The sequence below is a fragment of the Melanostigma gelatinosum genome (assembly GCF_949748355.1).
Source record: "Melanostigma gelatinosum genome assembly, chromosome: 18".
Taxonomy (NCBI): Eukaryota; Metazoa; Chordata; class Actinopteri; order Perciformes; family Zoarcidae; genus Melanostigma; species Melanostigma gelatinosum.
In genome coordinates this window covers 4318418-4343298 of record NC_136651.1, presented here as the reverse complement: position 1 = coordinate 4343298, position 24881 = coordinate 4318418, and the positions used below count along the sequence as shown (strand labels likewise).

At 45.8% G+C, this 24881-nt stretch overlaps 1 protein-coding gene across 1 annotated transcript in view; it reads left to right on the top strand.

The window, feature by feature from the left end:
* Positions 1-300: 300 nt before the first annotated feature.
* dab2ipb (DAB2 interacting protein b) overlaps positions 301-24881 on the top strand; it is a gene marked incomplete at its 5' end in the record, with an annotated part of 74420 nt that continues 49839 nt past the window's right edge. The window contains 3 exons of the mRNA XM_079289362.1: positions 301-424; positions 11993-12105; positions 19385-19503. Coding sequence (XP_079145488.1) covers positions 301-424; positions 11993-12105; positions 19385-19503 — 356 coding nt within the window. The remainder of the gene's footprint in view (positions 425-11992; positions 12106-19384; positions 19504-24881) is intronic.

Genomic DNA, 24881 nt, shown 5'->3' with positions numbered 1-24881 from the left:
CACGAGGACTCTGTGGGTGTTTGATAGTTTAATCTTCTCTCTGCAATGGGAAATGTTTTCACAATGGCGTGGATTTGATTTGATCACTGCACAATCCATGAGGACTTTAACTTGAGTAGCTGTGATCGTCTGCGAGAGGACTCTTGAAGTGAAGTTTGCGATAAAACAAGAGTTGCAGTCCTGGAGACCGTTGCCTGGAGTTTATCTGCACCGTTACCAGAAACCACATTCAAGAGGTCTTGTTTCAAGTGCTACTGAGATATCTTGTCATCGGCGGGCTTCAGGTTGGAAACCAGCACCATGGCTGGGGTCACTAGGAAGGGGTCTGGGAGACCCACGTACTACTTCAGATTCCTGGGCAAGTCCCGACTGCAGCGTCAGCGAAGCCGGTCCCGCAGCCGCACCAGGCCGCCTGCCAGCAGGGGTAATAAATACTACTACCACTGCTGAATCAATAAGTTCCCCCATGCAGCAGCTTCAGCCTCGTAGACACCACAAGACTCAGTGTCGCAGCTTTGTTCCAGCAAAACACTGTAGCTGATGAAGTTAAGAAGATACTGTGGCTCACGTACTTGTTTTGACAGTGCCTGTGTTTCTGAATAGCAATTGCATGTTTGTGTTGGTACTTCTCTTTGGAATTGTATGATGTACTGTGCAAGCAACACTTTTTACTGCCATATCGTTGACATTTATAGTGACATTACTATTTACTGTTTACATTACTATTTTGAAGCCATGCACACTCTTGCCGATGTGGTTGTTTTTGCTCATGTTCTCATGAGAAACACAGTGAGATGACAGTTTGGCATCACTATTCACAAGGTGATGCTTCTCTGAAATTGCACCACCAGCACTTGACAGCTCTCAGCTAAGCGTCAACTTGCCGTGTTCAGGGCGCTTTGCCTGTGAACATTGGAGTTCCGAGCAACCTCCCAAAAAAACCCACTTTAAGGCAGTAAGTTAGTTTTCTGCACTGAATAACTTCTGTTGGCCCATGATCTTTCGCTTTGCTGCCTTTTCTGCCTCTCAGTGCTGTTCTAGTCGCTGCTGGAGGCAGTGTTTGAACTGCAAGGTTATCGCGATAAGTCTGCCCCCAAAGGACATCAAGTAGAAGACTGTTGCGCATCTGTTGCTCGGCTGCTGTGGATATGATGCAAACGGCTCAGGCAGGAAAACACCAGGCGCACTATCGCTGGAACTGAGCCTCGCTTGAGTATTTTTTGTTTATTTCGTTTTTTCAGAAGCATTATGTATGCGTGGTTTGTCTTCCATAGCCACAGACAAAGACCGCCATGGCCATGCGAAAGAGACAAACAGAGTTTGCAGGTGCCTGATTTGTTTGCTTCTCTATCTGATGAAAGAGCTGCTTTGAAGTCCACACTGCACACACTGTACACACTGCACATGAACGCAGACGGGGTGAGCGGAGGTTGTTCCCAGATGAAGGAAAAAAACACTGTCAAGAGCAACGCACGCTTTGATTTCTGCGGCCGGAAATAGTTGAAAGAAGTTGTGGTCGTGCTTTGCACGTCCCGAAACTTGTAACTGCATGTGTGTGGTCGTGCATCAGTGCATTCTAGAGGCTTTTATGTGGATCAGTTGGCAGGATTCATCAGACTATTGTTCATTGAATCAATAGGAAGCAAGTGATTATTAAAGCTACAAAGAATGTTCGAGCGTATGTCTTTGGATTCGCATCATAGGCAGTGTTATATTTTTCCTTTAAAAGTAATACTCCACCCAACAAGTGACTCTTATTCCTCTTTTGTTTCGCTTTCTTAAAGGTGCAGTGTGTAGCATTTAGCGGGATCTATTGGCAGAAATGTAATGAAATAACAAGTGGTTTTCTTTAGTGCATAAAAGGGTGTTTTTGTTCACGCCACAGCCTCGGAGCAGCTCTGTGAGTTATCATGAGGAAGTTACTGTTGCCCCTCTTTGGTGTACACACACCGTCACTGGCACCGATCAGGTGGCAGCTGCATGAGCTCATGTGTTTATTGTTTTCCCAGCGCGTCATTATCTGCGAATGGAAAAAAACTTGTATCAGTTCGGTTCACTCTCCCCACACTCTGGATCCGTTTCCCCCTTCTTTGGCAGAGGTTTGTGACATTTACATAGAAAATGACTGCTTATCTCAAAGGGAGAACGGCAGAGAAAGAGAGAGCACACTGTCTGTTCCGACTTGTTATGCCGCCGCGTTTCGAAACTCTTGATGCAATCAAACTCTTTGTTCTGAATTGTCCTGTGAAAAAAATGGAACACTGCCATTTTACGCAACGGAATTTATATTCTGTCTCATTTCATCTGCAGTCTTTGTACGAGACATAACATCTTTAAATTGTAAAGGACTTACAGAAGCCACAGAAAAGTTGTCTGGGCTCTACGAAACTTTTGTATCTCCTCGGAGAGAGACACTTTGGTGGCAGAATTAGGTCTCTGAAAAGTGGATCAAAGTTAAGTGTCTGTCTCCTCTTTCTTTGCTCTTACTTGGCTGAGTGGAGCCGCTATTGCTTGCCATCATATTGTTTTGGAGAGCATCAGATAGACTCCCATCGGTGGCTGGTTCCCCCCCGATAGGAGTATCAACCAAACCAGCTGGTTGCTCCCTCCTTTCCATTGATCCAATTCTATTCTTGCTGATCCATATTTACGCTTAAAAGCTGACAACACCTCACCACCAGCAGTTAGCACTTAGCACAGTCAGCACTTAGCCACAGTCGCCCAGTCGGTAAATAATGAACCTGTAAAGCACAATTCAAAGTGTGCGCAAATAGGTCCTGGTAAAAAGTTCAGAGAGGCCACTCTGAGCGCTTCTTGTTGGAACTCTCATTCTGGCGAGCTTATGACAACGACACTGTGTGCGGATTAAACAAAAGCACATTTTGCTACCTTTAAACAGAGACGGGCTATCTGTTTCCCCCTGTTACCAGTCTGCAAGCTAAACTACGCTAACCGCCTCCTGGCTCCAGCCTTAGATCGAGCGGACAGACATGAAAGTTCAACTATTGGTTTGTCTTACATCACAATGAAATGTTCGAGGATGAGGCGAGCAGGAGTCAGGGAGGCATATCTCAGTCCCAGTATAGCTCAATGTCACATACAGTCTCTCAATGGGTCCACATTCTGTTAACACAAGGAAGAACTAAACAAACCAAAGAAAGGAAAAATGACAGGAAAGGGAAGGAAATACTGAACAAAACGTTAGCAGAGGAAGTTTAATGATAGGAAGACAATTACAGAACAGTAATACAAATCGGGTCCAACTGTACTGGGATGGTAAGTCCAGCACACGATGCCCACAGAGGTAGGCTTTAGAAATGAAGAGGAGGTTTTACAACATGTTTGAACATGCACCGACAGACGTACAGGCTCCGACAGCTCTGCGGCTGTTCACGGTGAGGGCACCGGAAACATACACGACGCAGCATGCGGTAACAAGAAGCAAAGCACCGACTGCGTGGAACCATGAAACATCTAAGAATATATAACAGTGAAGAAAGAGTTGCAGCTCGCACGATCGTGTTTGAACTCCTCAACAACAACTCAATAATGCATTACCACTGACAATTATTGCACACAATCATATTCTCAGTGGGTCATTATCAAGACACACTTTTGATCTGTGCTACTGCGTCATGCCTAGTTTCTGTCATGTTGTTTATGATGTAGCCAGGTGTGTGTGTGTGTGTGTGTGTGTGTGTGTGTGTGTGTGTGTGTGTGTGTGTGTGTGTGTGTGTGTGTGTGTGTGTGTGTGTGTGTGTGTGTGTGTGTGTGTGTGTGTGTGTGTGTGTGTGTGTGTGCGCTGATGGGAACTGAGGACAGACATCAGGCAGCTGGATAGGAAACATGGCCACGACAACACAGACATATCATAACGACTCAGTTTCCACTGCCAAAGTCACATTTGTATACACAGGAAGGCTGGAATTAATGGTGTGTGTCCCAAAGTGTTAATCTGATTTAAATATTGAAATGCAGGGGACAAAAAAAAAAGTGGGATTTAGAGCTAAGTAGTGCCAAATTCAGAACTTAACTGCATGGCCAATGGAATCACGTTTCCTGTTTTCTCTCAAACAGATTAGACCTTTGATCTGTTTTTGCAGTTTGCGGCCGAGCATCCTCTCTGAAATTAAGGTCTCGATTTAGTAAAACAAAGGCTTCGCTAATCAGCATAGGCAACCTCATTCTTTGATCATTTTGCCTTCATTTTCAGCATATATACTGTCAGGCCAAGGGGGCAGGAGACTATATACGGGATAAAACTGTAGAAATGAGTTAAAAGTTAAAACAGAGGACAAGCGTGGATATAGCAGTGAAGCAGAGAAGTGAGAGCGTCAGAACTCTCCTCATCATCGCAGTCTAACCCGGGATTACGTCTGATTTTAGTCTCATCTCTGGGGTCTGTGTCCTTGCTTGCCCCCCCCCCCCCCACACTTTTTCCCTCAGCCTGGTGAATCATGGAGACGGGCCAGGTGACGCGGCGCTTCTGAGCACTCAAAATACTCCAATAACAGGAGGACAGGTGCAGGCTAATCCCCCCGTAATCCATATATATCAACTCAGATTACAAGAGCCAGAGCCTGGGAATGATTTTGGGGGGGGGGGGGGTAAAAAGCTGTGGAACTATAGAAGATCATTGCCATCCCTCCTCCTGAAAACAGCCTGTCGACATACAGCAGACAGCATGTGTGTGTGTGTGTGTGTGCACAGTCAAGGTTGGAACATGAAGTGTGCTGTCATGTTCTCGAGCATGGATTTGTTTAGCCATGGTTATCCTTGACAAAGATTCATATTCACAGCCCAGTTCATATTGTGGTTGGAATTACAGCCTCTGGATCTAATAATATGCAACAAAACAATGAGGAATGAGAAACAAGTCGAGTGAGAAATGCGTCTTGAAAATCAATCCATGAATTCCGTTCTCAATAATAATAATACTGTTTGTTTCGTATCTGTGTGTCTGGCAGTGGATGTTATTGAAGTTGGTGCGATCTCAGTCCGCCGTCGGAGGAATGTTGCTGCTGTGTCGCCCTCTGCACAAACACAAACTTCCTCCTCCTGCAGCCCACTCTTCTCCTCCTCTTCCTCCTCCTCCTCCTCATCCACCACCACCCCTCTCCTCTGCCTTCCCAGAACACTCTGCACACAAAGGCATTCGTGTGCCAAACTAAACATGAAGCAGAGCCCCTCTCGCTGGATGCCGCTCCAACGGGGTCGAATATAGAATCCAGCTTAAATTCGCTGTGGTGTTGCTTGATGCTCCCGGTATCTGAACTTTTACAATGTCGAATGTGTGTCTCACAAAGTTCTCTGGATTTTTTTCCATATTCTATTTTTGGGCTGTTTATTCTGAATTGTGGTGTAAATTCAGGCCTCTGTGATGTCATCTCCACACAGTCGGCCTCAGAGAGGGGCACAGTGTTAGCAGAAAGTGACTGTCGACTGTTTCCGAACTAGTGGTGGCTGAAATGATTCTCTCTTACTCCCTCGTGTCCACGGAGTCGCTCCCAAGGAGACGGAGCAGCACCTCTTTATCGCCCCATCATCTCTGCGCTGTGTAAATACCACATCGCACAGGTCACAAGTCCAGCCCCCGTCCACACGGCTCAGTGTTAACACATTGCAGTCTCTGTGCGCCCACGAGGAAACGCTCTCTCTCCTCTCTTAGTCTCTTTCTCTCTATCTCACACACCGACACGTGTTTGTAGTCTGACAATTCAAAGCCGTGCCTGTAAAACCTCGCGGGCCTCCGCTGTGACCTCCGTAACCAGCAGCGTCAGATATACCAGTCATGAGACGATGCCTTCTGACAAAATAAATGAGAGGAAAATAAATCTTTCTGGCAGATTGCTCGTTGATTGACATTAATTCACAGTTTATATTCCAGAGACAGACGGAGCTTTTTTTTAAATTTATTTATGCGGCACTATCAGCCAGTCGAGACAAGTTCTAGTTGTCTTGTACTTGAGGGGGGGAAAACTGAAAAGTGATGTGTTTGTGAGGGAGGGAGGATGAGAGGCGGGGCGGACCAAGAGAAGATAGTCCTCCAGGTAGAGAGAACACAGTAAACGCAGCTTGACAGCCTGTGATTGTTTTTGCTGCACATTTCACCGGCCCACAGAGAATGTGTGTGTGTGTGTGTGTGTGTGTGTGTTTGAATTCCCCTCTGATTTTCCCTCCTGTCACAACACAAGCACTCTGCATTCTCTTTGGAGGCTATTTTTCAGCACTCGGGTTGTATAGCGATGTTCAAGTGCCGACACGCGCTGCTGTTGATAACTTGTACTCAAACCCTCATTAGCTCGATGAGCACAGGTTGGAATATTCGTCCGCCTTGTTCCAATATGCATCTTAAAGCGGCTATTATCATATTTTGACATTAATAGTCGATCAAATGACTACATGTCTGTGAAAGTTTTCGCTCAGGAGTAACATTCACCCAGATCACTTAATTTCGGTTTATGAACTTCGTATTTTTGAACCAGGACCTTCAGCATTTGGATAAAGTATTTCACGTGTCCGATACATATTTCGTCAACACGTCACATAAACAGAAGCAGCAATGAAGATGTGCATGTAATTATACATTCAATCACAAAATCGCACATCTTTTCTGTGGCGTAGACATTTCTGTGACACAAATCAAAAACTCCCGAGTCAGCAGTTTACCAGTGTAACACCAGCAGTGCAGAGTGTAGAAGCCGAATGTTTCTTTTCAAGTCGCTATCATTTGTGGGCAGATTAAATACCCCGTGCAACAACAACAACTTGCTTACAAGCACCTTTTGTGAAATCAGCCACTTGGCGCAGCCAGCTCGTAGAGCGACGAAAGATCATGCAGCATGTCGATCCGGGCAAAAGAACACGTGTTCAACAGGCCAACTGGCATTATTATTATACGAGCACAGCACTTCGGCACAGCCACAGCAAAAATAAGTTGTTATGCAAAATGTTCAGATGATGAGCTAGATGCTATCAGTTGCCTGTCGGCCTTCTAGCAGTCTTTGTAACACATTACCACCGGTACCCGACTGCCCAGCGTGCTGTTTGCCTGCACACCTCACACACCAGTCAGTCATACTACAGTCATCCCGTTTGTCTCGCCTTGATAGCAGCGCACAAAACGTTTGAAATGATTGACTCTTTGTTTTTAGAAGTAGGAGAGGCTCTGAACCTTTCCTCCCCCACCGTTCGGCTACTCTGTTTGCAAGCTGTAATATCCTGTGCTGGTGAGCTCTGAGAGGAAGGGAACGTTGGCTGGCACTGGTCACTGGATGGAGCACGCCTCGCCGGGAAAGACTAAGCAAATATGAAAAGTGACCTATATGACTGACTGTTAATGGAAGGAAGGAAGAGCTTTGGATATGATAGAAAGATGGATGGATGGATGGATGAATGAATGGATGGATGGACGGGTGGATGGATGGATGGATGAATAGATGGATGAATGGGGGACGGATGGATGGATGGATGGACGAATAGATGGATGGATGGGGGACGGATGGATGGATGGATGGATGACTAGATGGATGGATGGATGGGGGACGGATGGATGGATGGATGGACGAATAGATGGATGGATGGATGGGGGGACGGATGGATGGATGGATGGACAAATGGATGGGGGGATGGATGGAGGGATGGATCGAGGGATGGATGGAGTGAAGGATGGATGGATGGACGAATGGATGGATTGAGGGATGGAGAGCAGATATTTTCCCAAAAGGTCAAAGTACAATTGAATGTTAATGGAAGGAAGGAAGAGCTCTGGATATGATAGAACGATCGATGGATGGATGGATGGAGGGATGGAGGGATGGATGGATGGACGAATGAATGGATTGAGGGATGGAGGGATGGATGAATGGATGGATGGACGAATGGATGGATTGAGGGATGGAGGGATGGATGGATGGATGGATGGACGGACGGATGGATGGATGGATGGACGGACGGACGGATGTATAGTAACAATCTTCAAGAGAGCGGACATGTATAACTGACTGTTAATAGAAGGAAGGCAGAGCTTTGTATACGATAGAATGATGAATGGACGGATGGATAGATTGACTTTTTGGGAAAATATCCGTTCTCCTGCCACTCGTCAAAGTATAACTGAATGTTACTGGGAGGAAGGAAGAGCTTTAGATATGATAGAACGATGGATGGACGGGTAGATGTGTTGGTGGGTGGATTGATTGGCAAGTGGAAGACGAACAGACAATTTCTCAAAAAGTCAAACTATTCCGTTCACACTGTTATTCATTTTGGTTAATATTTTATTGACTGTTCACAAAGAGATGTTTTCACTCCCAGGCTGTACACTGCCCCTATCTCTGAGGGCCAGACCCGTGACACACATTCACTCCTGTGCACACAAGAAATGCAGGTGACTATTATCTATGCACTCTGTGCAGCTTTATGTCCCCCAGGGCTCTCACTGGCATTTTCAGGGTCTCATTAAACAACTGTGAGTAAGCCCAGAGGTGAGTGGAATCAAGGCAGAGTGATGGCTCTATTTGTGGGTATATGATGACGGAGGAGAAGGAGGCGGTGGTTTGACTTTTGGGGGAATGTGAAAGGGTGGAGAACAGCAGCAAGAGAGGCGCAATGAGGAGGTAAGGACGGATGAGAATTTGATTTGAGGTAGGTGATGATGCTGTGATGATACAGTGAGAACATTTTGGAGATGGAGGTTTGAAGATAACGATAATCTTGAGTGCACACGGAGGAAGGAAAGTGGATTTGTGAAGGAGAACGACAATTACATGGCCACGATAAGGAAGAGAAGGTGGAAGATAAGGAAATGAAGAAAAGTCTTTGCAGGGAATAGATTTGAAATAAGGTCGATATGAAACAATATGACTCGGTAGTTCATCAGCTGTTATCTGTGGGCCCTCTGACCCTTTGATTGACCTTACAAACTAGAGACTTGGTATGCTAGATGCTCCCTCGTACCACTTCAGATAGAATAGCTTAATCAACAGCAGTTAGACAGGCCCTTCCGAACGGTGTTCAGAGCCATTTAGAAAGTGTTAACAATCTGAAACCAGCCACCACATGCCGTGTTGAACGGCTCTTTGATTATTTACTTCGGTTTTCGGAAGTCGTGTTTCTAATTGAAGTTTTATTGGGCGCGAGTGCGTGTTTACCGTTCGCTGTCGGGGAGAGAGAGTTTGGAGTCAGAGACACATGAGCGAGTTATGGCAAGGGACGTTTCCCATGCATTTGTAAAGATGCATTACACCCAGATGGTGACAACATGTGGAAGCGCACACTGCAATTTCACACAGCAATTAGTTCACAACTAAGTGATGTGTGTTTGTGTGTCTCTGAGCTCGGAGCAGCCAGCTGTGTACGAGTGGGGGGGGGGGGGGGGGGGGGGGAAGATTTCCGTTAAGAAGACTGGAGGGTTTGAGCGCAGAAATTGTGTTTGACGAGAGGAAGGAGAAATTCACACTGCTGACTTAATTCAGGCAATGTTCATGATGTTCATGATTACCTCATCAGCTCTCTTTTTACACTCAAATGGATTAAATAAACTTGTTGTCCTGGCAGCAGACATTTCAATGTCACCATATTTCTTTATTATAATAAGGAAGTGAGACACGGTGTTTTAAGTGGTCTGTTAGTATACCAGTTTTTATGAAATATTGTACCGTGATAATGGTATCCATTCTCCAGGATGGGACAGGACCAGCTTATCACCCTGCTGCAAATGAAGACACTGTAAATAGGACATGTGGTCGTGACCTTGATGACGGTAACAGTTGTAGACTTGGGCTGTAAACAAAAAAATGGCATCCTATGTCTTTTCCGAACCAGGTTTTCTTGACCTCGATGGAAAAGTACACGAGGTCAAGGAGAGCTGTCGAGGAGAATTTATAAGATAACCGCAGTGCTTAGAGATTCCAACTGCCCTCCTGTGACGGCGGGCGGAAGGATGTGTTTGTTTGAGCTACAGTGACAAATTCAGCCCTGCACAATTCAAGGCAAAGACTCGGAATTACACCTCCGAAGAAGAATGTTCTCAATCTATCCACAGCGTACGATTAAACAGCGATGGTGAATGTTATCGAGGGCCGAATGGTGCGTTGCTTTAAATGTGGCTGCCGCAAGGAATTGTGTAATTTTCTCCTTTTAAAAAGAATGGTCCGGTGTAACATGTGTTCAAGGAGATAAGAACAGAAGCACTGAAGCTCCTTTCCTTAGCTCTTAGCTGTCTTATCATGGCTGCCACTTAGACACTTTCAGATCATTTCACTCAGTTAGGAACCTTCAGCGAAAGAAAACAACAACTATTTGATCGCAGCCTTGGACTTAAGTCAGGCTTAAGTCAGTTCCAAGTAGGGCTTAACTCTCCTTCCTTGAGACTTGCTCTGACAGACTTGATACTTGACTTGGACCACTTCTCACTGCCAGTCACGTCCTGAGTCGTACCATGTCTCTGTGACACAAAGACCGAGCTAGTTTAAAGTCTTCCTCACCTCCACAGAGCATTGGATCGCTGCTCAGAGGATCCAGATGGCTCCGCTGATTCAATTATAGAGATTTGATTTTGCGACGGAGGACGTCTGCTCCGAGTCGGAGCACGTTGTGTCCGTCTGCTGTTTGTTGTCGCGGACTGCGTTTATGTTTATGTAAAGCTGAGAATTATGGGGGGTTGGGATGCCGGCTTGTGCTCTGCACAGCAGGAAGTGCTTTTCCACCGTTCGTTCTTCAATTACAGTGTGCACTAAGTCACACAACCAGCCTGTTGAACAGCAGACAGCTAATTTAGCACAGCTCAGCTCAGCTCGACAGACACGCCACACTCCAAGTGCGTGTGGCCTATTAGAGATGCTCCATATGCAAATATCATATGACTTTTTGGCACAACATTCGGTACATCCAATATTTAGTAATATGGGATCACTGCAGTCCTCATTTAGCTGAAGCCAGTATTCAAACCAGCATTATGTAAATTCATGCATTTTTCCTTTGTTTAGTGGCATATTAAGTCTTATCGCATTTAGATTTTACAATATGTGGACTTATGACCAAGCTTTGTGAGGATACTAAGTGTTCACTGGTTACAAAAACCTTGTATATACATATGTATATATATATATAACACTCCTTATCCATATTATATACTACAGTGTGGTGTGTATGTGTGTGTGAGAGAGCGACAGAAGGGGAGGAGTTGCTTCATAATTTCATCCTTCATGCCCAGAACTTTGTGGCTTTCCATTCACCATTTTGGGGTCATAAAAGTTTACCAAATGACTAACATGGTGATAGTTTGCTCTTCACATATGAGCTAGCAGTTAAGTGTGGAGTCTGTGGATACATGCATGCTCAACATTCCTTTAGAACGTGTCCAGATTTGCTGCTCGCAGAACTGTTGAACAACTCTTTCATACTGATCTGATACCACGCTGCTCTGTGTGTTTCCAAGTAAAGAGAAAGCATTGGATTGACAGATTCAAGATTTAAAAAAAAGATAACAGATAAGTTGTCAGTAAACAGGGAAATGATGGGAAAATCCGGAATGGAAAGCAACAGCCTACTCCCTGAATGGACTCATTTAGGGAGGAATAGGCCTACACACGGTCCAGTGATGCACAGTCAAACATGTATTTTTGCATATTCTCATTCATTTGCCTTTTATCCAAAGTGCACGCGGCACACATTGAATGCTTTATATGTCATATCTAAACTTTCTCTTGAAGCGCTCTGAGTCTAACTCCATTGGGAAACCCAAACTCCACACCCTCACTCAACACTGTCAATTTCTTTGGTTTTACTTTTGAGAGAGCCTAGCTAGCTGTTTCCCCTTGCTTGCAGTCTTTACGCTAAGCTAAGCTAGGCTAAGCTAAGCTAACTGTCTTGAGTGGTATCAATCTTCTCCTGTAACTCTCGACAAGAAAGGGAACAATTGCATTTCCCAAAATGTCGAGCTACGCAAAGTGAGAAAAAGAAAGCTCAAAGATCTGCCTGTGTTCTGCAGAGTCTCCTCCAGAGAGGACAGGACGCCGAAGCAGCATGCCAGGCAGCTCCTCAGACAAGAACACACCCACTATGGAGGCTACGTCCACGGCTGCCACACCTTTCAGAGTCACCGTGAGTACTGTGAGTTTGTTTTCATGTATCGTCTCTGTGTTCTATGTCCGTGTTGTCTCCGTCGCCACCTTAGTTTCTTAGTTTGCCTTCGCAGGCTCTCAGCTGTGTATCGATGTCTACAGGAGATGTGTCTGGTGTCCAGATGGACCCATGCCAATCTGAAACTCATTTACTTCAAATGTTGGAATGGGGCCTTTGATGTTAGGCGTCTACACCTCACACGTCTCCACATCATGGGTTTTATCTTCAGCACACCATCCTCCACTGCCTTTTTTTTTTTTTTTTGTTTACATCCTGTGAGATTTTTCATTGCATCTCACGCTGAATAATTTCAACATGCTGTGAGCCAACACGCACGCTCCCACACCTCCCACAGTCACTCACTCGCTCATAAGCAAACTGTCTCTCTTCCTCTTGAAACACACGCGCACACACACACACACACACACACACACACACACACACACACACACACACACACACACACACACACACACACACACACACACACACACACACACACAGATCAGTTCTTTGTCTGTCATCTTTCTCTAATTCGCATCCGGTACGCTTTCTTCCATGTTTAATTCAACAGATAAACAGCCAGTTAATGAAGCAAAAAATTCCGCTATGAGTCATCAATTTCACGCTAATTAGCAATTAGCAGTGCATATTGGCATTTAATAAGTAATGAGCGGGGAGATGACAACCTGGAGGTGAACTGTAAACAGTAGATGTTGGGCCAGCAGGACCAAGAGCACTCAGACTCACTCTCATAGACACTCATCCAAGTTCATGGTAACTTTCAGACTCTGTACTGTAAGGGTAGAGCAGGTTCAGGAATTTAGAGAAGGACGTTAAAGGCTAAAATACATTACATTTGGTTGCGAACAAAGATATTCTTATTTCTTAAATTGTTCTCTGTCAGACATCTTCAGCACTCAAAGTTTCACCATCATGTAGTGTTTATCCCTAAAAGAGACAAATCTGGATGCCTCTAAGGCTGAGCAAAAACCCACAGCAAATACAAATAAATAAGAACTAGAACCACTGGTGTTGGACCACCTGCAGAGTGAGAATAAAGTGTCTCATGAAACAGTTTTAACTTCACTGAGGAGTTGATCAAATCACCACAGCCTGATAAGCTAGAGATTGCAAAACTCTCATCTGCTCATATAAAGACGAGGAAATGAGGTTTGTGTGAGTGTGCGCGTGTCTTTATTCTGTCTCATGAATGTGAATTGAGTCATTGAGTCGTGTTGTTTCGACGTGACCAGGAATCAATGAGTGGATATAGAGAGAAATATATATATATATGAAGGAAAAGAAGAATAAAAAGCTTATTGGAGACAGGAAGGGTCAGATAGAAGGGCTAAATATTGATTCAGTGTCTGTCATGCTGCTCCTTGTACTCTCCAGGGAAGAAGGGGGAGGGGGGGGGGGGCACTGCAGCAAAGTCATCCTGTCTCAATCACATGACCACTTAACGTACTTCTGTGGGCTCATTGCTAAGCAGCAGTAACTTCTTGGGCAAAGAAAGCAAAGAAACCCAGACAATGTCTGACCCACTATTTCATCGTACTGCCCCCTTCTGGACTTTGAGGGTAGCACAGTCAACTAAGTTCCCCATAGCAACTTTTACATCAACTTTTCTTGGATGTAAAGAAGTAAACAAATCAGATTTCACTAAAATTGTGTTGATCATCATCACATATTTGCCAATAGTTCAAATGGATGCTCTTACAGAAACAACACATACAACACACAGTATGGGGGGGATAGAGGGATTAGATGATGGCACACAGGAATGTAGGAATGCAAACAGGAAGACATGCAGGCAGGCGGCCGTATTCTCCTCCGTCTCTCCTGCATCTCCCACTTTTAGCAATGACAAACCACCCCTCGCTGTTCTCCCTCCAGTGAAAAGAGTTGTGGTGACATCTAAAGTATCTCGCATAGGCCTTGAGCTAAATCTGTCAAAATGTTTTTCTCTCATGTTCTTTTGCAGAGACTGAGTTCACTGTCTGCACACACAAATGGATGCTGCACACACTCACGCACACACACACACACACACTCGTAAGCACATCCTCCAGCACTTCTCAAAAATAATTTCTCCCCAGTAGGCATGCAAGAAAACTAAAATCTCTCCACAGCCTAATCTTCCACAGCCAATTCAAATATACTCAAAGATTGCATACGTTAAATGCAAAAGTTGCAACTTGGTGGTTTCTCTTATTCAGTACTTGTTTAAAGAGCAGACAAACACACCTTATCTAAGTCTGTCACGTCCACGTCCCGCTGATTGCACCAGCTGGCTGGATTGATTCTCAATTGTGACTTGGCTCCTTATCCAACCTCTCCCCCTCCTGCCTCCCCTCTCCTCTCAGATAATAGCAGGGGGTCTAATTGGACAGGTATGTCTCTTGTTTTCATCAGGTTGTGCTTGAGGAGGACAAGAGAGGTGGATGTGGAAGCAGGGAACACCCTGCTGATTGTCCAGGCACTGATTCTATCAGCCCCCCATTAGGGGAGCCTGGAATTGCCAAGCCATGGGAGTAGAATTAACTTGTTGCAAGCATTTGCTTTAATTTCATGAAAAAAACGACAACTAAAAAAAAGCCCAGCGATAAAATAAACAAGGTGACATGGCAAATATGGACAAACGGATTCTTTCTACAGCCGTCAGATACCCTTTGGAGCGAGTACAATACGCCGGGGCTGCAGGTGTTGGTGAGAACCGGCCTCTCCTCCCCTTCGAGGACGCATGTTGAGTCCGATTAATCCATCCCCTCCTTCCGCTAATTAGCTGTCAGCCGTAGAAATGCGGAATAATTAAAGAGCTCATTGAAATTCGCGCTGACATGTGACACTGTAATGCCCCCTGTCAGGTTGCGCCGGCTGTAATGGCCTTATCGTGTTTCTGTGCGTCAGTGTGTGTGTTTGCAAAATGAGACGTAAAAGGTTCAGACGTTACAGCGGACCAATGATATGCAAGAGCCAAACAGAAATGAATTAACGGAGGGATCGCAACAGTATTTATGTCCCGTGTTGAATTTTCTTTTTTTTTTTCATTCATGCATTGATATTTACAGGCATTATTAACCAAGCTGGCGGGGACATTGTATTCCCATAAGTCAATTTACCAGTTTCTTTACCACACAATAGAACAATGATGTGATTCATGAAATCTCATGAGGTGTCAGTTTTCATTGTAGGCCACGTCAGCTTTATTTTCCTCCTCGTCAGGGTGTTTCAGGCTTCTACTGGAACACCTTTCATGCCTTAACGTTGAAAAACACTTTTCCTCGTACTTAAATGCAGTAATCCAGTGCACCTGGAGAGCAGCATGAAGAGGCAAGATAACCACGTTTGTGCTCTATTCAAAAAAACGTCAACATGTACACATTGGTTGAATAGATGTGAATGGTTATGTCCCGTCGACGAAGCGTGGTTAACAAGACGGGACAGTCAGCTCTGCGATGTGACTATTGCTCATGCGCACATCGCAATATGGAAGCTGAAATGACAGATCGTGCCGCCTTAAACCAAATCTTAATGGCTTGTTGAATACCGTGATTGCTGTTCCAAGCAGCCCACAACAACAACAACTGACTGGGTTGTTAAATTTCACAGTTTGCGGGTCGGTTGGCGCTCCAGATGCCCCAAAATACATGTGCACAAGCACTGGTGTTTGTCATGACGTGTCCCCTTTGAGAACTGATCACACGCAGCGAGACATACTGGAGAGAGGTCGAGCTTGTTTACAACGTTTGTTTTTGTTTTCAGTCGTCAGGAAATGTCAGCCGTCAGTTCCTTGACACGTAACAACCGATGTCACATGAAAACACATATGCGGAGACGTGTGACTGATCAGAACGCGAACCACAGGGAGGAACCGAGCTGTGCACCGTCTTTCACCGTCTTTTGTTTCAGCTCTCGCCGGCTCCTCTCCGCGGCCGCTGCTGAGCCCTGACCCACCGGCGAACATGTCGCTCATTTGCAGCACTTTTCTCCTCACTCCCCCCCCCCCCCATTTAGTCTCATTCTATTGCTTTTTCTCTCAGCTCACGCTCTGCCACCCACACATTGTGCTGCACTTTTTCCATTTGTCCCGCTAGAGCTTATCCCTCTCTGCCAAGCAATCACTGTCATTTTTTCTCCATTTTTTCTTTTTTTGTGCGACTACTCTCACCTCCATATCTGTCCTCTCCTCCATTCCACCATATGTCTGGATCTTTTTTCCCCCTCTCTTCCAGCATATGCATATATTTCTTTCTCTCGCTCTCTCAATCATCTTATATGAGCTCGCGGTTCGAGGCAAATTAAATGCGGACACTTTTTGCGGTGCTTCCAGTGTCTCCCGTGTGGTTTAATCCGGTGTTAATATCGGCATCAGTCTTCCTTGCTGACTGATTGTAAGTGAGGAAGCAGGCCGTTAATATCTGCTGACCTTTTAACCTGTGTAATAGCTCTGCAAGGGCTTTGACAGGCTGACTTAGACAGCAGCGTTGTATAATGTCGCATCGCCGTCCCCATGCACTGGAGTGGCTGAAAGGGAGAGCGAGGGATGCGAAATAATCAGAGCAATCACAGGTTGGTGTATCTTCCCGACGTCTCTCTCTCTCTCTCTTCCTCTCCTTTCTGCTTCCCTTTCTCCCTCCGTCCTCCAGAGTCCATCCATCAGGGCAAGCAGATAAGTAAAACCAGAACAAGCAGCCACGAATCAATCCGCCTCGCCTACAGGGACAGGTTTCTCTTGGCTGACTTATTTCCGCGGATGGAGGAGAAAAAAAAAAAAAAGAGAAGCGCTTTAATTTGTCAGCTGTGAATATAGCAACAGCGGCAGGCACAGATCCTCTCCCCAGGGCCGACAGGGACGAGGCGTGGAATTACTATAAATTCGGAGGTGATTGTGAATGATATCCAGAAATGAGGAAAGGTGTGTGTGTGTGTGTGTGTGTGTGTGTCACTGTTTGCGCATACAGAGCGCGTGGGTGTTTTCTGCTGCAGCGCCATCATTGCCATCAGAAAGTCAAAAAAATCCTCTGCCTCTACCTCAAGTCCTCTCCTTGTGTGTTCTGGAGGAGCTGATCTGGAGGGAGGGAGGGGGGGGGGGGGGGGGTGCGAAATGCAGTCGAAGACGTCCAAATTCCCACTGCACAGTCTGACTCATGTTTGTCTTTGTTCAGAACGGTGCCTAATGCTAATCTAACCACATGCCCACACGCTTCGCATACACATGTGGAGTGCTAAGGGAGGGAGGGGAAGAGGCAGAGAGCGTCATGTGGCAGTTTCGTTTCCGACAGCAGTGACTCAGCCCTGCTCATTTTCAGCTGAAAGCCCCTGAACAGGGAGCAACAGTAAGCCTTCATATGTCAGATCCGACTGACGATCATGACCACAAAGTAACTCATTCCCGATCACGATCGAATGACAAAACAGCGGATTTCTTTTTGTGATGTTTCAAGTGACGATAGGAATTAAAATGATCCTTTGCAGTAGCAGCACTGCGCGGCCCCATTTTCATACTTCAACATCTACGAATTGCACACAGGATGTGGTGTACACTGGTTTTTCAAAGTGCAAGGTTTTTGCAGTACAATAAATCAGTGTACTGTACCCTCAGTAGCATCTCTCTTTAGATTCCCCCTGTCTGGGAAGTTCCCTCCTTATTCAAAGTCCGTATCCAAGGGTCGAATGCAGGCCTTCTGTTGTAAATCTGGAGCCTCCGAGCTCACACTCACACAGTTATTTTCCGAAGCTCCCTCCAGAGCCAGGAGAACAGCTGAATAGTACTCCTGAACTTCAGGTGTAGGAATTGGCGGAGTGCCCTTTTAACACTACTTGTTTCCAAGATTTTCCTCCAGCTTTCTCGCAATTTGTCTTTCACCGTTCAGCAGCTCCTCCGTTGTCCTCTTGAGCATTGCGTTGCGAGACGGCACCGTGCATCAACAGCACACTCTGTGAATACTGGCTGCCATCTTATCGTTTTGGCGGTGTGAACACACTTTTAAGAAACTCCTAAAAATAGGTACGCAGCGTTGAAGTTGGACAGCTATTATTTTTGGGTCACACGCCGACGGAACAGAGACGTCTCCCGTGTGAGCAGGAATACACTGACATTAGCGAGTCTTTGTTCCTCGCCCTCAGGGTTTTACAGATGACAGGTGGTGTTCATCAGGATGCTGTGGCTCCTCTGTGATCAGCTGGCAGGCTGTCTGGAAGTCACTCTCTAATTATCCCTCTTCCATTGCTGCCCGGGGCGACCTATTCACGCTGTAGCTGGTAATTATACAGGTGTGTTAATGGCCTGACTGGGACTGAGGGAGGTCGTTGAGGGGCGTGTGTCTCCTGTCTCTTGTCTCTTGAAGGTGTTCAGTCTACTGTTTAGCATGTGAACTGTGTCGTTTCGATTGGAATAAAAAGCTACACCTGAGCCGAACGCTACCTGGTTTAACGCTTTCCCCGGCACGAAGCCGGCTTCCGTCTTCTTCGTCATCTACTCTCCTATACATCCTCTTTATTCAAAGTCCTTTATTTGTAAACCTATTCTTCATTCTAATCTTCTTCCGAGCAGTGAATTTAAAAAAAAGAAGGAAAAAAAAACCTGAAAAAATATTTGTGTTTTTTTTTCCGTATTCTTTTTCTCAAAACTTGCAACAGCCTGTCGTTCCTGCACCACCTCTCATTTGTTCGTATTCTCTCGCTCTTAATGCCAGCCTCAACAGTTGCCATGGAGACAGCGAGGTGCTTGGGGGGGGGGGAGTGCGATTGCAGATGTTGGAAGAAGTAAACACACAGACTCAGACAAAGAGAGGAACGAGGACACTAATAAAGGGGTGTATCCGTCGAATTAATTTCCGCAAGCACTGACGTAATTCCTGCTGTGGGAATCAATCTGTAATATCTGCATACATATTACCTACCGCCGTTATTATTGCATCTATGCTCTTTGACAATCTTTTGTCAAGGTCCTGTACGTGAATGTGTTTGTGGTTTTATGCCTCTTTGCATTCAGGGAACATTTTGTCTTTGACCTTGTCCTCCCTTCTTTCTTTCTCTCACTCCGACATGAAGATCTACACTCATGTATTACGCATTAACTGCACACGACACCCCAAATGTAGGACGTGGAGCGCAAGTGTCTGTGTTAATGCGTTCCGTCCTGCTGCCGAGTTTTGAGCTCGACGATTGACGTCTCGGAGGCTTCCCTCACAAAGTGGCAGAGACACCGTCTCATTGTCTGTCTCTCTCGCTCTCTCTCTCTCTCCGTCAGGGCTTTCTAAGTCGCCGGCTGAAGGGTTCCATAAAGCGCACCAAGAGTCAACCCAAACTGGACCGCAACTCCAGCTTCAGGCACATCCTCCCCGGCTTCAGGAGCGTCGACAATGACAGGTGGGTGTCTGCTTGTCGCGCCGGTGCCTGGATATGTTTGCATGTCTGTTCTATTCTGGTGCCTCTCCCTCTCTACCCGACGGCTGGTTATTCAGGTCACTGTTGACATTTGCGTGTCGCGTTGTCGGTGTATCGCGAGAGGAAGTGAATCCTGCCTCTCCAAGTCTGTCACTTCTAATGCGGCTCTGTCTTACACGGTGATCCTCCGCCGTGTCGTGCCGGAGCTCCATCATTTTCTCGTGCGGAGGTGAATGGCATTCAAGCTCATGTCTTCGCAAAAAGGTTGCGTGTAAAATGAAATATGATTCATTTTGCTTTGCCTCGCAATAGCAAATGGAGAGGCAAGTAAATATATGCAGTGTCAACCGTCAACCAAGTCTAAAAGCTGCGCCAACAGAGACGGGAATAGGGAATATTTTCGCCTCGCCATCTAACAGCGCATGCAGAGCGCGAGTGCGGCAGCACAAACTGTAATTGCTTTCCCCCCCCCTGTTAAAAAAACACGTCACACATGCTGTGGCTATTTTTTCACAGTCCAACCAACTGTGATTTTTCATGTTCTGTATCGACTGCAAGTGGATTTTAAGCTTTAGAAAAGATGTCACGTCAGAACTAGCGACTTCATTTGTATGTTGGTATGGACGGAGATGTTTTTGCTGTGTTTCCTCGCCTCACTAACTCAAGCTGCCCCGCATACCGGTTCTATCAGTCCATCTCTGGCGTCAGAGTCTCAACTCTACAGATCTATGTACAGCCTTCCGTCCACAGTGCCACCCCGTGCTATGGTGTTTTGCTCCAGGCTGTGATAATTGGCAGTTTCTGACTTCCTCAGGAGTTCAGCCACTTGGCAAACAAGTGCCCCGACCCCAATGACGTCATCAACCATTCCGGACGGGGCTGTGTTGTCCTGCGATGGCGCTCCGGATCGTTTGATGGTCTTTCCAATGCGCGCACAAGCAACTTTCCATAATTCCCAGCACCTATGTTCGCTGCGTCTGGAAAGCAGCCACGGTGTCCATCTGTGGAGATTAATTAACGGAGGTGCTGCTTTTGAAGAGATGTTCCACAGCTCTCGGTTTCGGAAAACTCTGTGCCGAGCTGCTGCCTCTCTTCGTACTTTTAATGAGGCATTAACATCACTGTCAAACTATCACAAGGGAACGCTAGCGATTGTTCAGCGTGGAACATGGTGAACTGTTCCCACCGGTGCAGTCGGACAAAATGAGCTCGTATATGTGCCCTTCCTTTGTCCTGCTGTTTTCTCATTTTCTTTCCCACTCCTACTCATTCTGTTACGCCGTCTGTTTTTCTAACCTCGCTCCCTTCTATCCATTTCAAACTCATCACTCTCCAATTTCATCCTCGCTGCCCCCCCCCCCCCCCCCTTCTCCTTTTCTCTATTTTTCAAACAGTAGTGAGTTTTCCGAGCCTATCAGCATTTATGATAAAGCATCCCGGCGAAGAAAGCAAATCTCGGACAGGAAATTGGAACGTTCAGGAGGTATCTTATCTCACCTGACTTAACGCAGAAACACGTGCCGCGCGCACGGCCCTGCGCATCGCTCTTGCAAATGCACACATTGACTCCTATATGATGATGGCTCTCTCTGAACATGTCCTCGTGTAGTACAAGCAGACTGACGGGAGCAGCCCGAGGGCAGAAAACACTGCGGAAGAAGGCAGGAGCGAGATGGTGAGACGGAGGAGAGATGGAGGGTGGAGGGAGGGAATCCTATAGCCTGGCAAACTCCCTGGTGTGCAGATGTGCAGCCTCGAATGTGAGGGATGCGACGCGTCCGGGGAACATTTAGTATTCACATCTCAAACGCCATAACACCAGATAATTACCTACAATTCAGTCATTTATACGAGTTTGATTGCTTAACGTAACAGCAATCAAAATGTATATTCTCCTGTTACATTTCACAGCCGCATATTTGCGTGAATTTCTGTTAAGGGTGTGTTGTGAGAGCACACACACACACACGTTTGCAGAGTGTGTGTCAGCTGTGACGACATCGTTAGGCCGAGTTGGCCGAGTCGGTCTCAGGAGAGCGACCTGCAGATGAGGAGCAGCTGGACTTCTAAAATGAAATATTGATCGGCGTTAATGGGAGGCTGGACACAGACGTCTCTTATCGTTTGGCTAAAGCAGAAACACAGCGATGTGTGGACGATCACGACTGCCCTGTGCAAACACACACACACACACACACACACACGCGCGCTAATTGCTGGATTAAGGAAGTGCATCTATTTATACTGAAGTACACTCTTCAGGACATAGACAGGCTGTTCTTCCCATGTCATGTATCATCTGAACATCGTGACGGACAGGGTGCACGATTTACAGTCGAGGTAATTATTATGGAAGTGGCTTTAACTGCACTGATAGAACAGAAGGCACTACAGAAAGAAGGAAGCAATTCCAAAACTTTTAGGGAAGCAATTTATATTCATATATATATATTTTTTTGTGTTTTGTGGCATGACTACTTACTTGAGTCTAAGAATACCTCAATATTTCTTGAATCATGTTTTTATGCTCTGCCATATGCTGTTTCTAATCATGCGCCTCCAGCGATGGTCTGTGGTGGTTTTGTCCGCTGACCCGATGCTGCCGTATACCCTCCGTGTCACTTGTTGCGCTCTGCACGTTTTACTTGCATCAGAGATGTTCCGACCCTCACTAGCTCCTGCGCCCTCATCTGATCCACACCGACCTTTCCCGGAGTCCGTGGACACACTGATGAATACCGCAGTGGGTGCAACATGTCGTTTTTAGATTCTTTGGCAGCAGCTGGAGTGCTTTGGTTGAACCGTCGAGCATATATGAACTTTTCAATAATTATTCATCAGTGCAGCAAGCTAGTCTTATCTACATATATTGCACTTTATGTAGAGGACATCGTTTTATTCATGTATGTAAACACATTGACGCTACCTGAAATTGTTTCTTTTTGAAGGGACAGTTCACCCCAAATACATATCCATTGTTTTTGTGCGAGTTGCCGAGGTTTTGGCGATATCGGCCCTAGAGATGTTTACCGTCTCTCTGTGGGAGTAGGTGGTGCTCAAAGCACTAAAAAAATACATTTTAAAAAACTGCACAGCGATGTCTCTGTAGATATAATGACCCGGTTACTCACGATGATCCACAGTCCTTGTGAGCTGTGTTTGGAAGGAAAATAGTTCCTACAGTCTGCGGATGGTTCTGCTCAGCTTATGCTTTAATTCTGTTTGCGTTGCATGCTATGCTACATACTGAGCGACCATATAGAGATGCATGCTGGGAGAGACTCCTGAACAAGACAAATAGGTATAGATGAGTAGATCAACATGACTTTGTCTAAATTTGCATCTCTTTTTAGCCACATTTCACAAGTTCACTTGAAATCCGCTTGACAATTGAACGGCTAGTCTTACCTCAATTCTGATTATCCTGAAACAGCATTTAAATGGCTTGTTGAGATGAAAAGAGACTCTTCTCATACCCACTTTTGTTGAATTGAGTGCTTGTGGATCATAAACAGATTTAGAAAAACATATTGGGCTTAATATATATCTCTTATTTTGAAATGACAGGCATGATGTCACAGTTCCACCGAGCATACAAGGTAGTGAAACAGTGGTGTCAGCATCCGTGTTGTAAGAAGCTTTAGCCCGACGCTCTGAACGGGATTCGAGAGTCCTCGATACAACACCCCCCCCTGTCATTTCTCATAAAGCTGCACCAATGGGGTTCCGCGGTAATTGTTGCAGGTGTGGGTGTTGGGAGCGTGTCTGTAAGAACACAGCAGCACTGTGAGGGAGTGAGAGACACATCCATCCATGAATCCAATAAAGTGATGCCATTTAGAGTTATTAAATTCTGTAAACATTCCCCAGGTGGTTCCACTGTAATATCCAACATTTTCTATTGCTCCCTCCCTTCCTCCTCTCCCCATCTCACTCCACATCTCACTCACTTACTGACATTCACCGTTTTTGCTCTGCCAGCATCGTCTGTTAACCCTTCATGTTATGAGCTTCCCCCCCCCTCTCGCTCACGTGTTCATTTCTTCCGTCTCCCGTGTCCATTCCTGCTTCCCTATCATGTGTCACTTTGCTCCCGTCTTATTTGCTCCGTTCATGCTAATAGCTGCGTTCGGCGCCGCGGCTCGCTGGTGGATTTCCGCTCCATTAAACCCAATCCAGCGCTCACAGACTTGTCACCGGATCCTCTTCTCTCCTCTTCTCTCCTCTCTCTCTCTGCCCTCTTCGTCCTCATTTCGTGCCACTGCACCAACGTTCTCCTCTCCTCGCCTCTCCTCTTGTTGATATTTGTCATCGTTTGCATACTCCCCACCCTGTTGTCTCTCCTCATTGTCGGGGAAATGTCTCCTTTACCAGCTCGTCATCCTCCTTCTTCCCTCCAGTCATTCCATCAATCCCACTTCCCTGTTGCTGAAGGTCACATGCTTGTTGATCTCTTGAACACACACACACTGTCTCCTTTTCTTACAGTCAGATAAGTGATCCATGTTGTTGTCAATTCATCCTGGCATCAGCATATTCATTCATTCACTTATTCTTCATTCACTGCACGGTCTTCTCCAATGGTGATTCAGTGTTGGTAGGGGGTAATTACTGGCGTGCACACACAGTAAGGATGTGGGCGCGGACACTGTCCATTGAAGTAATGCTCGAAGTATCGACAACAATGAAATGCCCGGTTACAGATTAAAAAAAAAACAATTCCGGCAATAAGAAGAAAAACAACAGCAGTGTTTTCATTCTGTTCATTGCAGCAGCATAATTAGGCAGAGGAAGACTGCACCGTTCTCCTTCTCTCTTTGGCATCCTTCCCCTCTCGCCATCTCATTTGCAGTGCATCAGCGTGATTCGGCGTAGATGAAACGGAGCTCTCGGGGTAATAATGTGTTGTACAGAGCAGGTTTCCCCCACCACCGTGCATTATGATGCTCCATCCCCATGCAGACTAGGAGAGCAAACGCGTCTAAAAACGTAATGGCTTTAATTCGGCGATGATTTCCAAGGCTTCAGGGCATTATCCCCTCGCTATCCGAGAATGCAACGAGGACATTATTAATTCAAGAGTAAAGCGTAGTTGTTTAGGTGCTGAGACAGAGGTGGGTGTTTTGAAAAGGTTCATTTGACCTGCTTTCATAAACAGAGGGCTCTTCATTTGCAACAAGGACAGAGATGGCTATTCAGTTTTGAAGTTCTAGCGCCCCGGCTTAGTGCGGGATTTATTTATTTAGTTTGTTCCAATGTTCCGCCAGATTCAGGCAAAATAACTTTTATAGATTTTCAAGGTTGTATCGTCTGTTACTCAGAGTCCCCCGAAGTAGCTTAAGTACATGACCTGAGATAAG